The sequence below is a fragment of the Salmo salar genome, chromosome ssa03 (assembly GCF_905237065.1).
Source record: "Salmo salar chromosome ssa03, Ssal_v3.1, whole genome shotgun sequence".
NCBI classification, from domain to species: Eukaryota; Metazoa; Chordata; class Actinopteri; order Salmoniformes; family Salmonidae; genus Salmo; species Salmo salar.
Genome location: NC_059444.1, coordinates 17784477 through 17800222, shown reverse-complemented (window position 1 = coordinate 17800222; position 15746 = coordinate 17784477). Strand labels below are relative to the sequence as shown.

Here is a 15746-nt window from a genome sequence, read left to right as displayed (position 1 = left end):
TTCTAAAAGAGATTACAGTTGCACTTTCTTTTACAATTTGTAATTACTAGAGAATACATTTAGCCTGGGGTCAAATACTTAAGATGTGCTTGATTTAGTTGACCAGGCAGCTAACTCCAAGCACACAAGTATTTGACACATATTTGTCCCAAGATCTGTTGAATACTGTGATATACAACACTTTACTTGGACCGTAGAGTGACATTTCCAATGACTGAACTTGGTAGCATACTTGTGATTTTTCAGGAGTGAAGGATAAATACACTGTACTGTTTTACACATTTATTACGCAATAAGTACTTGATAGTTTAATAAACAACCCATATTGATCACACAATGTTCCAGGGTATCAATTGAACAGACACTGCATCCCCTCTAGACCATCATTCAACCATCAAAATCATAATAATTCTGCCAGCCATCCAATCAACAACTGAGAACATACCAACTTCCTGATATGTGCTTAATACTTGTACATTCCTGTCCATTGACAAGCTCCTCCCTTGGACGTAGCGGAACCGTGTTTGTTCCTAATATGTTCCTTCTGCCGACCACTTGGTTCTCAGTTCTAGGTCAAACGTGGTCGGACGGTTGCACACAGCTAACGAGTAACCCCAGACGCCATACTGACTCAAATCTACCAGTGGTCTATGGTCATATCAGTGAGGGGTGTAGACTAGAGCCGTCTTTAGAAAGACAAGGGTACAGGGGTTAGCCTAAACTTGGTACCCCCTCTGTTCTAGGCTTTGTCCTTGCGCTTCAGCTTGTTGACTTTCTTCGCTCCGCCGTTCTTGTTGATTAACTTCATGACTTTCTCCTTGTGGTCCAGCACCTTCATCATGGCATCTCTAGCTTCAGTGATCTGGTCCATCACCAGCTTACAGCGCTGCATGTTACCCTGGGGGGAGGGAGAGACAATTCAAGATGGCTGACTGACATTCATAACAAAGGCCCAGGTAGATTTTCCCTTGAGCCCTCAGAAATGATATACACCTGCCTGTGGAATTGATTAAACAAATCAGACCAAATACTGCTACAGGGCAGCATGCCTGGCTTTAATATGAGTGTAGTAGCAGTGTTTATGGGAATAGTGAGTTCTTAGATATTGTGATTAAACGTGTGCTCAGGAAAACCTGTTTGGTTTGTAGGCTATAACTAAGGCCCAGAGTTTTTCCTGGTCAAGTAACCAGGTCTGGGAAAACTCTGGGCCTCCCCATGAGCAGCAGACGTGCATGGATTTCCTTTGTGTTGTTGCGTGTATGACCTCTGACCTGTATGAGCTCGTTGATACGGTGCATGTCATCATCTGACCCGGCCTTCTTCTTTGGGATCAGGCCCTCTTGGAGGGTAGTGAGGCGGCTGTACACGTCATGCTCCAGATTAGTCTGGGGATAGAGAGGGGATACAATAGAGAGACCAATACAACATGATTGACGTCACAAATGACTGCTATTCAGGAGGACAATTACTGTATCTTGTTCTAAGAAAATATGGGTATAGAACCACTTCTTTTCTTCCGACAGCTACGTCATACAATGTGACGCGTTGCCATGAAGCACCATCAGCGCAGACGGCCGTGGTGCTAAACGACGAGAGACAATGAGATCCACTTGGATAACTTTAAGAGTCACCCTTTTTCACGCCAACTTCATAACTCCAAGGATCTCTTTTTGTGGTGCTTAAAATTCAGCTAACTGCACGTAAAAGGGAAGCGTTTCTCACCAGCTGCATGAGCTGTGCAGCACACAGGTGCATCTTCCAGCCCTGCGCTCTGCACACCACCCCCTTCTGATTGGCTACGTCCTGCAGGGTGCCCTTCTTCTCCTCTGAAACCATGACAACACACCATTAAGCCATGTTATAATATAATAATACCTTCAACAACACACCATTAACATTTACGTCATTTAGCAGACGTTCTTATCCAGAGCGACTTACAGTAGTGAATACATACATTTCATTTCATTTCTTTTTGTACTGGCCCCCCGTGGGAATCGAACCCACAACCCTGGCGTTGCACACACCATGCTGGCGTTGCAAACACCATGCTCTACCAACTGAGCCACAGGGAAGACCTGTGGAAGTAACCCAATGAGTCCCACACCATTAACCCAATGAGCTACATACTTCCGTGGTATAACGTTGCATTTGCCCATTTCTTCTGCATCCGAAGATACCAACCATTAGTCTGTGGGATTGAGGCTGAGCTAGTGGTGTTTGAGACACCCCCGAATAGTTTGTAGCTCAAACTATTAAAAGCTACTTATGAAAAGACTCATGAACATGTGACATGTTTTGTTCTATGATGCTCACAAGCCACAGAAGAGTCATTAGAAGGGAAGGTGTTATAGAAGATTGTAGGAAATCCCAGGACATAGTGTCAATAATACTGTAATAAGCTCACAGTTGCTGTCAAACTCCAAACAGTTGTCACTGGCTAGTGGATATTAATTTCCCAATGAGCAAACAATTTCTGTACTTACAGCATTCATATAAATAGATTTTTAAACAGGTTTTTGCGTTGGCAGATCTTATTTTTGTTATTGACATTTGTGAATAAAATTCATGAATGCAACTATTTGTCAAATTATTTTGTGTTCTACTTGTAGCCCTGGTTACCCTGAAAAGAAAAATGGTAAAAACACTTCATTGTGAAGCTAAATATAAGTGCTGGACAGCCACATAAATGAAGGTCAGATAAATGAAAAGGTGATTTTTGCTAGCGTCTCGGGTCTGATAGGGTTAAACCATCGTATAATAATACAGTAACACCTTTAACACTAGAGGTCGACCGATTATGATTTTTCAACGACGATACCGATTATTGGAGGACCAAAAAAAGCATTTAGAGATTATAATCGGCCGATTTAAAAAATAATAAAAAATAAATAAAAATATATATAAAATGATGACAATTACAACAATACTGAATGAACAATGAACACTTATTTTAACTTAATATAATACATAAATAAAATCTATTTAGTCTCAAATAAATAATGAAACATGCTCAATTTGGTTTAAATAATGCAAAAACACAGTGTTGGAGAAGAAAGTAAAAGTGCAATATGTGCCATGTAAAAAAGCTAACGTTTAATTTCCTTGCTCAGAACATGAAAGCTACTGGTTCAATATTCCCAGTTAAGAAGTTTTAGGTTGTAGTTATTATAGGAATTATGACGTGTCGACTATTTCTCTCTCTACCATTTGTATTTCATATGCCTTTGACTATTGGATGTTCTAATAGGCAGTTTAGTATTGCCAGCCTAATCTCAGGAGTTGATAGGCTTGAAGTCATAAACAGCGCTGTGATCAAGCATTGCGAAGAGCTGCTGGTAAACGCAGGGAAGTTTAAATGAATGCTTACGAGCCTGCTGCTGCCTACCACCGCTCAGTCAGACTGCTCTATCAAATATCAAATCATAGACTTAATTATAATAAAGTAAACACAGAAATACGAGCCTTTGGTCATTAATATGGTCAAATCCGAAAACTATCATTTCGAAACAAAACGTTTATTCTTTCAGTGAACGAGTGGCATCCCTAAGTCTAAATATTGCTGTTACATTGCACAACCTTCAATGTTATGTCATAATTATGTACAATTCTGGCAAATTAGTTTGCAAAGAGCCAGGCTGCCCAAACTGTTGCATATACCCTGACTCTGCGTGCAATGAACGCAAGAGAAGTGACACAATTTCCCTAGTTAATATTGCCAGCTAACATGAATTTCTTTTAACTAAATATGCAGGTTTAAAAAAATATACTTCTGTGTATTGATTTTTAGGTACATTCGTGCAACGATTGTGCTTTTGTTAAATCAATCACCCGTTTGGCGAAGTAGGCTGTGATTCGATGATAAATTAACAGGCACCACATTGATTATATGCAACGCAGGACAAGCTAGTTAACCTAGTAATATCATCAACTATGTGTAGTTAACTAGTGATTATGTGAAGATTGATTGTTTTTTTATAACACAAGTTTAATGCTAACTAGCAACTTACCTTGGCCTCTTGCTGCACTCGTGTAAAAGGTGGTCAGCCTGCCACGCAGTTTCCTCGTGGAATGCAATGTAATCAGCCATAATCGGTGTCCAACAATGCCGATTACTATGAAAACTTGAAATCGGCCCTAATTAAATCGGCCCTAATTAAATCGGCAATGCAGATTAATTGGTCGACCTCTAGTCAACACACCATTAAGCCATCTTATAATAATACAGTAATACTGTCAACACACCATTAAGCCACCTTATAATAATACAGTAATACTGTCAACACACCATTAAGCCACCTTATAATACAGTAATACCTCCAACACACCACCATTAAGCCATTTTATAATATAATACAGGTTTTTTTCTGTATCAAAAAGGGGCTTAGGTGGTGGGCGTTAGCGCGGCAACTTTGTTTAGAACATTTTAGAGGCCCCCCATCTTGGCGGTGTAGAGAAACTGTAGCATATAAGCCAATTTCCTGCAATTCTACACATTTCTCAATGGAGCTCAGAAAAATTCTTGCCGTTTTAAAGCAATTTTTTTGTAATTCTATATTAATGGCAGAAAAATAATACAGTAATACACACCATTAATATATTTAATTATAACTAGGGTCAGGAGTTTTTCCTGGGTAGGAAAATCTCTAGACCCTAGTCATAAAATATTTGTGCTTTGAAAGTGACTGGTCAATTGCTAGCAAGCCATGCTGGAGACTACTAAAACAGAACAGTGGAATTAACTGGTGTTTTCCCCGCACTAGCGTTACTAATGAAAAGGTCTAACAATGATGTGATGACAACAAATGACATTAGCTTTCATAGCATACTAATAATTCCTTTCCGTTTTGCTTCACAGTGGACATAGCACAATAGAAAGAAGTCCTCTTGGTTTGTGTGTGTGTGTGTGCGCGTGTGTGTTCTAAATGTTTTCATATGCACTCTAGAGAGAATAACCTTGTGTGTGATGTTGTTGTAATAATTGTTGTGTCATTTAGATTGTACAAACAAAACAACAAATAAACAATTCAACGTCAAAAAGCCTCCAGAGCATTACTGGCATTTTTGTCCACGAGAAGCGCATTTCAGTCAGTCCCACGAGAAGCGCATTTCAGTCAGTCCCACGAGAAGCGCATTTCAGTCAGTCCCACGAGAAGCGCATTTCAGTCAGTCCCACGAGAAGCGCATTTCAGTCAGTCCCACGAGAAGCGCATTTCAGTCAGTCCCACGAGAAGCGCATTTCAGTCAGTCCCACGAGAAACGCATTTCAGTCAGTCCCACGAGAAGCGCATTTCAGTCAGTCCCACGAGAAGCGCATTTCAGTCAGTCCCACGAGAAGCGCATTTCAGTCAGTCCCACGAGAAGCGCATTTCAGTTAGTCCCACGAGAAACGCATTTCAGTACCACAACAAGCTCTTAGAACCCAGAATGTATGAACATTCTTTAGAAATACAGTTATCATTGAATGTTATCAACAATAAAGAGACGTTGGTCTGACCTTTGACCCGGATGTCACTGTATCTCTGGAAGTGGTGATAGGCAGCCTTCCAGGGGTTCCTGTAGTGGCGGAGGAGGGTGACCGGGGGGCGAGCACGGGTGGGGACGTAACGCACACCCTCCTCATCTGCAGGGCAGAGAAACACAGTGGTCACTCACAGGGTTAATATGGCTGTTCTTGTACAAGTCTTGTCCTTATAGACTAGTGAATCTTTAGGCAAAGTCCACAACAGGAGTAGACTCCAGCCAATGACGATTTATTGTCTGAAAATAAGGAGAATGCAATAAACATTATGTAAGACTGCAGTTAACTTGAGCCCGTTTCCAAGTTACTGAGGCTAGTTTACCGTTCACTAGGAACAAATCGCACACACAAGGGATGTTCCCTTACCTATGTACTCCTTGGGGGGCGACTTGCGTTTCTCGGGCCTCATGCTGTGTGGTCTGGCCAGGACCTTCTCCTCGTCTGTGCTGTTGGTCTCCATCATCTCGCTCTCCTCCGTGGAGATGACGTGCTGCTGCTTCCGGGGCTTCTTCCTGGGGGAGGCCCCGAGGATCACGTCCCCACCAGGCATCATGGACAATATGGGGGCACCGCAATGGGGCATAGGGGGACCTGGAGGGAGATGAGGGGCGAGGCCCATATTCACAGAGTGTCTCAGACTAGGAATAATGATCCAGGATCAGCCCGCCCTCTTATTCATTCTGATTTAAAAAGGTAAAAGCATCGTACACCATATCAGCAATAGAAGGACATCAATAAAACAAAAAGTGTTACAGAGAAATGAATCTTTCAATTCAAATGTACCTGCTTTGGAGGTATCCATAGGCTCCACTTCCTGCTTTATCTTGATCTCAGGGAGGGTGGAGCTTATTCCACATGCCGCTGTGCTACTGGCCGCTGCCTGTGTAGGCGGAACCACCACGTTGGCCATAGACGAGATTGGTGGAGTAATGGCGGACATGGCGGGGCCAGGCTGGGAGTGTGGGGGTGCGGACACTGAGAGGAGGGTCTGGATTGGCTGAGAGGGCTGCTGCTCATTGATCTGATGGCTGGGCAGCGCTTCCATGGAGGACGACGTCAACGGGGGAGCCAGGGACACATGGAGATCAGCCTTGTGCTTCATACTGGGTGAACAGGGAAGATATCAATCACAAAAATAATTTTTAACTACAAGATGTAGTTGAAGGATACCAGCGTGTGTAATCAGCATCTACTGAGGATACCAGCGTGTGTAATCAGCATCTACTGTGATCAGGGCCTACTAACAAGGTGTTGTGCTAAGTCCTACCCTGATGCAGGCCTGATGCCTCCATCTATCCTGGGGCTGGTGGCCTCTGGGATCAGGTTCTTCCTCACAGCAGACCTTTATAGGGCAAACAGAAACGGGTTAGTGCTGGGCTGGAACAAAAACATGCACACCCCGTAGCTCGCCAGGACCACTGCTCTAGTAAGTTGTAGCATCCAGAGGAAAACAGAGGGGTGTTCTAAACTCACCCTTCATTGGCAGGCTTCTTGCGCAGGATGCTAGGCCGGGGGGAGGACAGCAGGGTGGGGGCACCAGGCCCAGTGTTCTGGGGGTGTGTCTGCCCAATGCAGGTGGAAGACTGGGTGCTGCCGAACGTCTGGCCAATGGGGTTGGCTACCAGAGTGGACCCGTCTGCTAACACAACTAAGAATAAAGAACAATGTTAGTGTATTTTTTCCAGACAACTAAATTAATTTGAACCTATAAATTAATATCATGAGAACTTTAGAGAGTGGAGGAAATCTGTAGAATGATATATGTATTATATTCATAATATGTAAATCTCAGACTCGACAATTCTGGACTTGTCTCCATGTTGTTGTGTGTCTGTTGCTACTTGGCTATCTGCCAACTTTTTGGTTTTTACTTTTAATACATTTACCAATGTTACGTTCCCCAGTTTCGGTGTTGTGGGTTTGTGTGTGTGTGTGTGTGTATTTCAAGAAATGGCTTCCTGGATTCCAAAAGCAGCTAATTGGTTGACCCCATCGCAGATTGGAGCTCTAACCCCTCCCTCTCGTCGTCAAGGGATACAGCGGTCTGCAATTACAACTCCTTCTCCAGCTGGATAAAAGCCAGTGTTCTTTTGTCAGGAGGAGAGAGCTTCTTTGTATGTCCTGTGTTGGTCTGTATAAGTTGTTGAAAGTATTTTGTAGCCACTTCTGCAGAGGTATGTGTATGCCATAGGACTTAGTACTTTGGTTTATTGAAATTGTTCAAAGTATTGGTGAATTATTCTGTTTCATTTGTTCCCAGGGGGGGTAGCGGAACACACCTTGGGAGTGTTTAGGCAAGAGGCCTGCGGGCATACATAACCCGTAGTATTGAATCTGTCTATGCACACTAGGTAAGACCTGGGCGGACCACCACCTGTATTTTGGTTAGCGTGCCAGTTGGTGCTAAAGGTTAGGTCAGACCTGGGCGGACCACCACCTGTATTTTGGTTAGGTGCCAGTTGGTGCTAAAGGTTAGGTCAGACCTGGGCGGACCACCACCTGTATTTGGTTAGCGTGCCAGTTGGTGCTAAAGGTTAGGTCAGACCTGGGCAGACCACCACCTGTATTTTGGTTAGGTGCCAGTTGGTGCTAAAGGTTAGGTCAGACCACCACCTGTATTTTGGTTAGGTGCCAGTTGGTGCTAAAGGTTAGGTCAGACCTGGGCGGACCACCACCTGTATTTGGTTAGGTGCTAAAGGTTAGGTCAGACCTGGGCGGACCACCACCTGTATTTGGTTAGGTGCTAAAGGTTAGGTCAGACCTGGGCAGACCACCACCTGTATTTGGTTAGCGTGCTAAAGGTTAGGTAAGACCTGGGCGGACCACCACCTGTATTTTGGTTAGCGTGCCAGTTGGTGCTAAAGGTTAGGTCAGACCTGGGCAGACCACCACCTGTATTTTGGTTAGGTGCCAGTTGGTGCTAAAGGTTAGGTAAGCTGTGGGAAGGTAGGAGAGGGGACTCTTACTTTTACTTTCTTTGGTTCTGTCCAGCCCCTTTTCCCCACCTTAATGTGTATAAGGAAGAATAAATTCCCTGCAAACTGTATTTCTCTCTGCTTCTGTCATCCTTCCCCGCACCTACAATCACACACCTTTTTCACTCCACGGGGTGTTGTGTTGTGGCAGGGTGTTGAGTTGTGTTGTGGCAGGGTGTTGAGTTGTGTTGTGGCAAGGTGTTGTGTTCCCTCCGCCAAGAGGCGTACGTAACAACCAACATCTTCATTTTTTTCCATCGCTCAACTTTTTCACCCCAGATACTTTTTATCTGGACATGGTTCTACAGAACCTCCACCAACCCGAAAACGCTAAGTAGAAACATTAACACTATGCCATCTTATTGCAGTCGTTGTACTCATCATACAGGAGAACTATCAGAACTTACTGGTGAAGATAGCTGTGTTGCAAGCGTTAGGCCAGGATGAAACAACGTCTGTGCCACCAGTAAGTACAGCTAGTACTGTAGTATGAATTCCCCTGAACAGTCCCCGCAGCCGGACAATTTTCTCAAGGCTAATGGAAAGAAATGCTGTCAGCATGCTTAACCGGTGTCGCTCATTCAGCCGATAGAAACTTTCTAACGGGTCCTCCCAATTAAGCAACGAGTCGAAGTCAGAGGCCGAGCCTTCTCAGGTCTTTCCTTCACCCGTTACGGGGTCTGAGCTGCCGAAGCCTCCCACCATTAGCTCTGACAAATTGAAAACCCTAGTCATTGGCGACTCAATTAACCGCAATATTAGACTTAAAGAATCATCCAGCGATCACACACTGTTTACCAGGGTGCAGGGCTACTGACGTAAAGGCTAATCTGAAGATGGTGCTGGCTGAGGCTAAAACTAGCGAGTGTCGAGAGTAAAGGTATATTGTTATCCACGTCGGCACCAACGATGTTAGGATGAAACAGTCAGAGGTCACCAAGGGCAAAATAGCTTGAGCGTGTAAATCAGCTACAAAGATGTCGGCCAGTTAGGGGGAGTGATGAGCTCTACAGCAGAGTCTAACTGATTTACACTCAACTCAATCGCTGGTTGAAAACTTTTCTGCCCCTCCCAAAAGAAAGAATGTGTTGATTTGGCCCTCACCGACAAACAGGACCAAGCCTGACCTGCTGAGTGACAGACTCCATCCTAGCTGGAGGGGTGCTCATCTTATCTATGAACATAGACAGGGCTCTAACTCCTCCAGCTCCACAATGAGATAGCCAGCCTGCCAGCTTAGTGGAGTCTGCCACTAACGCAGTCAAATCAGCTTTCCCCATTGAGACCGTGTCTCTGCCTCAATCTAGCAGGCGCTCGCCTTAGCAGTCTCACTGGAATAAAGACCTCCATTCCTGAAAGAGACTGACATCTCAAAATAGGGTTACATAATGTAAGATCCCTCACTTCCAAGGCAGTCATAGTCAATGAACTAATCACTGATCATAATCTTGATGTGATTGGCCTGACTGAAACATGGCTCAAGCCTGATGAATTTACTGTGTTAAATGAGGCCTTTCCTCCTGGTCACACTAGTGACCATATCCCCCGCGCATCCTGCAAAGGCTTAGGTGTTGCTAACATTTATGACAGCAAATTTGAATTTACAGAATTTTTTTGTTGTTGTTTGTCTTTTGAGCTTCTAGTCAGGACATCTATGCAGCCTACTCAATCACCTTTTATAGGTACTGTTCACAGGCTAATGGACTGTATACAGCATTCCTCGCTGAGTTCCTATCGGACCTCGTAGTCATGGCAGGTAAATTCACATTATTGTTGACTTCAGTATTCACACGGAAAAGTCCAGACCCACTCCAAAAGGCTTTCGGGAGCCATCATCGGCTCAGTGGGGTTTGTCCAACATGTTTCCGGAACTACACATTGCCACAGTCATACCCTGGACCTAGTTTTGTCCCGTGGAATAAATATTGTGGATCTAAATGTTTTTCCTCATATTCCTGGACTATCGGACCACTATCTTATTACATTTGCAATCGAAACAAATAATCTGCTCAGACCCCAACCAAGGATCATCAAAAGTCGTGCTATCAATTCTCAGAAACCCAAAGATTCCTAGATGCCCTACCAGACTCCCTCCACCTACTCAAGGACGTCGGAGATCAAAAACCGGTTAACCACTTAACTGAGGATCTAAATATAACCTTGCATAATACCCTAGATGCAGTCGCACCCCTAAAAGAAAACATTTGTCACAAGAAATTAGCTCCCTGGTATACAGAAAATAACCGAGCCCTGAAGCAAGCTTCCAGAAAATACCCGAGCCCTGAAGCAAGCTTCCAGAAAATTGCAATGGAAATTGCGCTCCACCAAACTGGAAGTCTTCCGACTAGCTTGGAAAGACAGTACCGTGCAGTATCGAAGAGCCCTCACTGCTGCTCGATCATCCTATTTTTCCAACCTAATTGAGGAAAATAAGAACAATCCAACATTTCTTATTGATACTGTTGCAAAGCTAACTAAAAAGCAGCATTCCCCAAGAGAGGATGTCTTTCACTTCAGTGATAAATTCATAATCATTAGAAAGCAAATTACAGACTCCTCTTTGAATCTGCGTATTTCTTCAAAGCTCAGTTGTCCTGAGTCTGCACAGAACTGATCAATGGAGACACTCAAATTTTCTAATCGTACATCTCTAGACACATTCATGAAAAGTCATGGCCTCTAAACCGTCAAGCTGCATACTGGTCCCTATTCCAACTAAACGACTCAAAGAGCTACTTCCTGTGCTTGGTCCACCAGTGTTCAACATAATAAAAATGGCTCCCTATTCAATTAAATGTATTGATAAAGCCTTTTTACATCAGCCGATATCACAGTGGTATACAGAAACCCAGACTAAAACCCCAAACAGCAAGCAATGCAGATGTAGAAGCACGGTGGCTAGGAAACCCCCACTAGAAAGGTAGGAACCTAGGAATGCACTCTGATAATCTCCACCTGGCACAGCCAGAAGAGGACTGGCCACCCCTCAGAGCCTGGTTCCTCTCTAGGTTTCTTCCTAGGTTCCTGACTTTCTAGGGAGTTTTTCCTAGCCACCGTGCTTCTACATCTGCATTGCTTGCTGTTTGGGGTTTTAGGCTGGGTTTCTGTATAAGCACTTTGACATCTGCTGATGTGAAAAGGGCTTTATAAATACAAATTGATAGATTCAAACCTCTTCAAACGAAACTTAAACTTCTTTGTTCACCAACTCACCTGAGGTCTTGTTCTCAATGACTGGCTGCTGTTGGTTGATGGGCACAGGTTGGATGTTTTGCGCAGTGATCTGACCCGTGGCCGTGTGCAGGCCCTGGGTGCTGATGTTGGTTGACTTGATGCCCTGCGTGGCCATGGTGGCGGGCTGGATGTTCTGCGTGTTGATCTGAGCGATGCGGTCCACCGTCATCAGCTGCATGGGGTTGAGGTGCACCGCCGACGCTACGCCCACACTGGTCTGGGTCTGCATGGCCGTGCCGCTGGGGGCCTGAGGGGTTACTGTGGAGGTGACAGGAAACAGAGACCAGGGGTTGACACACACAGGGTTAGAGACTTGTTTAGAGACAGATTACACTAGCCCACAATTGGGTCGGACTCTGGCTTGGGAAGCCAGAACAAGAAACTAGTGATCTAATAATACAAAATGATCATTCATCTTGATTGAAGTGAGAGTTAGTTCAGTACTTTCATTATCTAGCATTTTTATAATTGGTCATCATCATCTAGTATGATCATCATCATTACAGAGCATTATCATCAGCATCATTATAAACATCATTATACCCCGAATTCCAAATATCTGATTGGTTACAGAGTCATATGGAAGCAGTGATTTAAATGAGAAGAGGTGAGTGGTACCTGGGTACTGTCGGATGGTTGAAACAGAGCTGGTGATGGGGGTGTAGGTGTGTGTCAGAGGGTACGACGAAGAAGGGTAGGTAGGCAGGAAGTACTGAAACTGCACTGGCACCGATTGCCTGTGTGTGTGTGTGTGGGGGGGGAAGAATGCATGTCAACTGAATAAGATAAAAAACACAACTTTTGCCTTTTCATAACATTTTCAGCTTTCAACCAGAAATGTACTCCAAGTACAGCAGAAATAAGGAGAAGACATTTTAGACTATTGATATGTAGCCCAGGACAATCGAGAAACATGAAGTGTTTTCATGCGCTATCCTCTGGGATCAGATACTCATCTTGTTGATGCATGTATTATCGTCAACCCGAAATAAAAATCTAGCCGTGCCCGTCTCTGACCTGCTGTCACTGCGGGCCTCCATGGTGATGGGGTTGGGGGAGGAGCGGGGGCCTGAGATGGGGATCAAGTTGCCCCTCTCTCCAGGGTACTCCGGTTGGATCCTGGGCGAGGTGTGGGCTATTGGCTGGGGAACCACTTTAGCTGAAGAGGGTGGAGGTGGAATGGGGTGCAAATTTCATTTCACAACATAAAATCCCTCCGTAGGGACTGGTGCTATAAATTCAATTTGTTGCTATCAGTTCGGCAGATGTTAATTCAATGTGTCACTGTTTTTAAATAGTCTCTCTACTCATACCAATGACTTATTAGATAAGTAAACATCACATGTGGAGTATGTTACTCCAGAGAGTAGCCTGGTGCCTTTGACTCCAACATGAATGATTGAGATACTTACCCACGGGGATGTTGGACGTGGTGACTGCTGTGGCGTGGGAGGAATGAGAGGGCATCGCCATGGTGACAATGTTACTGTTTGGGTGGGGTCCTGAGCCTGGGTGAGGTACGATGTGGTTATTACACAATTAAAACAGAATAAAGGAGACATTTCGTCTTGCTAACTGTTCCCTCTGCTTCCGCACAGCAAGCTGAACCGGTGCATCAAGTCTGACATCAACAGGCTCCCGAACGGTTCTGTCCCCAACCCATAAGACTGTTGAATAGCTAACAGAATGGCTACATGGACTGAGTTGACCCTTGTATTTTATTTTTGCACTGATCTATGCACACTCACGGGACTCTACACATACAATCACCATTTATCCTGCTGCTACTCTATCATATATCTGATGCCTAGTCACCTCACCCCTATACATATCTACCTCTATCACTCCAGTATCCCTGTTACCTTCCCCCTATACATATCTACCTCTATCACTCCAGTATCCCTGTTACCTTCCCCCTATACATATCTACCTCTATCACTCCAGTATCCCTGTTACCTTCCCCCTATACATATCTACCTCTATCACTCCAGTATCCCTGTTACCTTCCCCCTATACATATCTACCTCTATCACTCCAGTATCCCTGTTACCTTCCCCCTATACATATCTACCTCTATCACTCCAGTATCCCTGTTACCTTCCCCCTATACATATCTACCTCTATCACTCCAGTATCCCTGCACATTGTAAATATGGTATTGGAACTGACCCTGTATATAGTCACCTCACCCCTATACATATCTACCTCCATCACTCCAGTATCCCTGTTACCTTCCCCCTATACACATCTACCTCCATCACTCCAGTATCCCTGCACATTGTAAATATGGTATTGGAACTGACCCTGTATATAGTCACCTCACCCCTATACACATCTACCTCCATCACTCCAGTATCCCTGCACATTATAAATATGGTATTGGAACTTATCCTGTATATAGCTTCTTACTTTCTCGTGTTCTTTTTATTTCTATTTCTTGTGTGTTTTTGTTCTACCTTATGTTATTTTTAGTGCTATATTGATATTGATTAGTGCATTGTTGGGTTTGGAGCGAGCAAGAAAGGCATTTCACTGCACTTGTGCATGTGACTTAAAACTTGAATATGATGCTGAAATGAAAATATCTGTATCACAACAATAGCATCATACCTGTAGTGCTAGGCGATGGAGCAGTATTGGTGGCTAATATGGGGGCAACAGTTGCTGCAGCGACAGGAGTAACATTGCTGAATATGGGCTTCTGTGCCATGGTGTTGTACAGCTGGGGTTTCTGACCCCCAATGGCAGGGTGAGAGGGCAGGGTGATGCGTGTGGGGGTCTCCCGAGATTGGGAAGGACGCTGGATGCTCAGAGTGGCTGGAGGGGGGTGAATGGTCAGCCCTGGACGCCTGATGGAAGAGAACAAGAGGAGAGTTAACATTGGTTTTACGTACACCTGCAATAGCTGGAATAGTATTGGGCACTATCTAGACACCTTTACACAATGTGGAGCTTAGTTCGTAGAGCATGGCGCTTGCAATGCCAGGATAGTGGGTTTGATTACCGGGACATAAAATAAAAACTGATGTATGACCAAGTCGGTTTGAATAAAGCATCTGCTAAATGGCATATACACACACATACACAAAACAGTAAAAAAAAAAATTCAAAGTTAATGCTTTGAGCATGTCGTACCCATGAACCATCTCTGCGGAGTGCGTGGCTGAGCTAACCACCGGGGACTGAGGCCTGGTGGCCGTTACCGGGGCAACCACCGTGGGCAACACAGCCGTGGACGTTGTTACTATTGGCCGGGACTGGATAGGCTGGTGGATGATGTGCTGGACAGTAGGTGGGCCAGTACCACTACCAGGGCCTGTAACAGGTCTCAGTACGGTGGGTCCTTTGGAACTGGACATCACAGCAGCTGCAGCAGCTCCTGGAAACATACATGAACAACAGTTAGACATGTCTGTGCTTAGGATGGTTTTGGTGAGGACCTAGAGTGGGTTAAAATATGAACCAACCACTATGGTGTGCTTTGTTTGGTCAAGGTAAGCACCTTGACTATTTTCTGAATTAGAAAAGTTTCTATCTGCTCTGGGCTATGCGACTAACCTCGTGGTAGATGGGAGGTAAAGGTGTGCTGGGGAACACCAGTGGAGCCGAGCTGCAGGGGCGGGCCATTGCTGCGAATGATCTGCACGTGATGGTGCAGGTTACTGGGGTTGCCCTGGAAACGCCACGCCCATGGACACAAAGCATTATAGATTTGGAACCACATTTTTCATCATGTCATCACATTGGGTAACCTTAAAAGGGTATATTATTGCTGGGGTTCATTACAACGGTAAACAACACCAGTCCTTACCTGTTGGCCACTGATAGTTGCTACAGGGATGCCGGGGGTCGGAGGCACAGTGCTCTCCATGGTTACAGTGAGGTGGCTTGGCACCTTGGGTGGCAGGGAGATGTGGCCCTGGATGTTGGCTGGTGCTGGGGCAATCACTCGACTGGGTATGGGCGACTTCAGAGATGACTGCACCTATGAAAGGCATGGAGAGATTAGATAAAGTAGG

General features: G+C 44.7%; 1 protein-coding gene across 3 annotated transcripts in view; it reads right to left on the bottom strand.

Moving 5' to 3' along the window:
- Nucleotides 1-267: 267 nt before the first annotated feature.
- LOC106599142 (histone deacetylase complex subunit SAP130) overlaps nt 268-15746 on the bottom strand; it is a 17973-nt gene continuing 2494 nt past the window's right edge. The window contains exons 6-21 of one of the 3 annotated variants that reach the window (XM_014190243.2): nt 15539-15712; nt 15286-15415; nt 14863-15106; nt 14338-14576; nt 13140-13235; nt 12745-12886; nt 12346-12464; nt 11707-11985; nt 6992-7166; nt 6786-6860; nt 6302-6621; nt 5885-6109; nt 5495-5620; nt 1723-1826; nt 1272-1385; nt 268-898 (exon numbers count right to left, since the gene is read on the bottom strand). In XM_014190243.2, the coding sequence (XP_014045718.1) occupies nt 740-898; nt 1272-1385; nt 1723-1826; nt 5495-5620; nt 5885-6109; nt 6302-6621; nt 6786-6860; nt 6992-7166; nt 11707-11985; nt 12346-12464; nt 12745-12886; nt 13140-13235; nt 14338-14576; nt 14863-15106; nt 15286-15415; nt 15539-15712 (2721 nt within the window). In that variant the 3' untranslated portion in view covers nt 268-739. The remainder of the gene's footprint in view (nt 899-1271; nt 1386-1722; nt 1827-5494; nt 5621-5884; nt 6110-6301; nt 6622-6785; nt 6861-6991; nt 7167-11706; nt 11986-12345; nt 12465-12744; nt 12887-13139; nt 13236-14337; nt 14577-14862; nt 15107-15285; nt 15416-15538; nt 15713-15746) is intronic. The other 2 variants (XM_014190246.2, XM_014190248.2) reach the window with 2 other exon arrangements.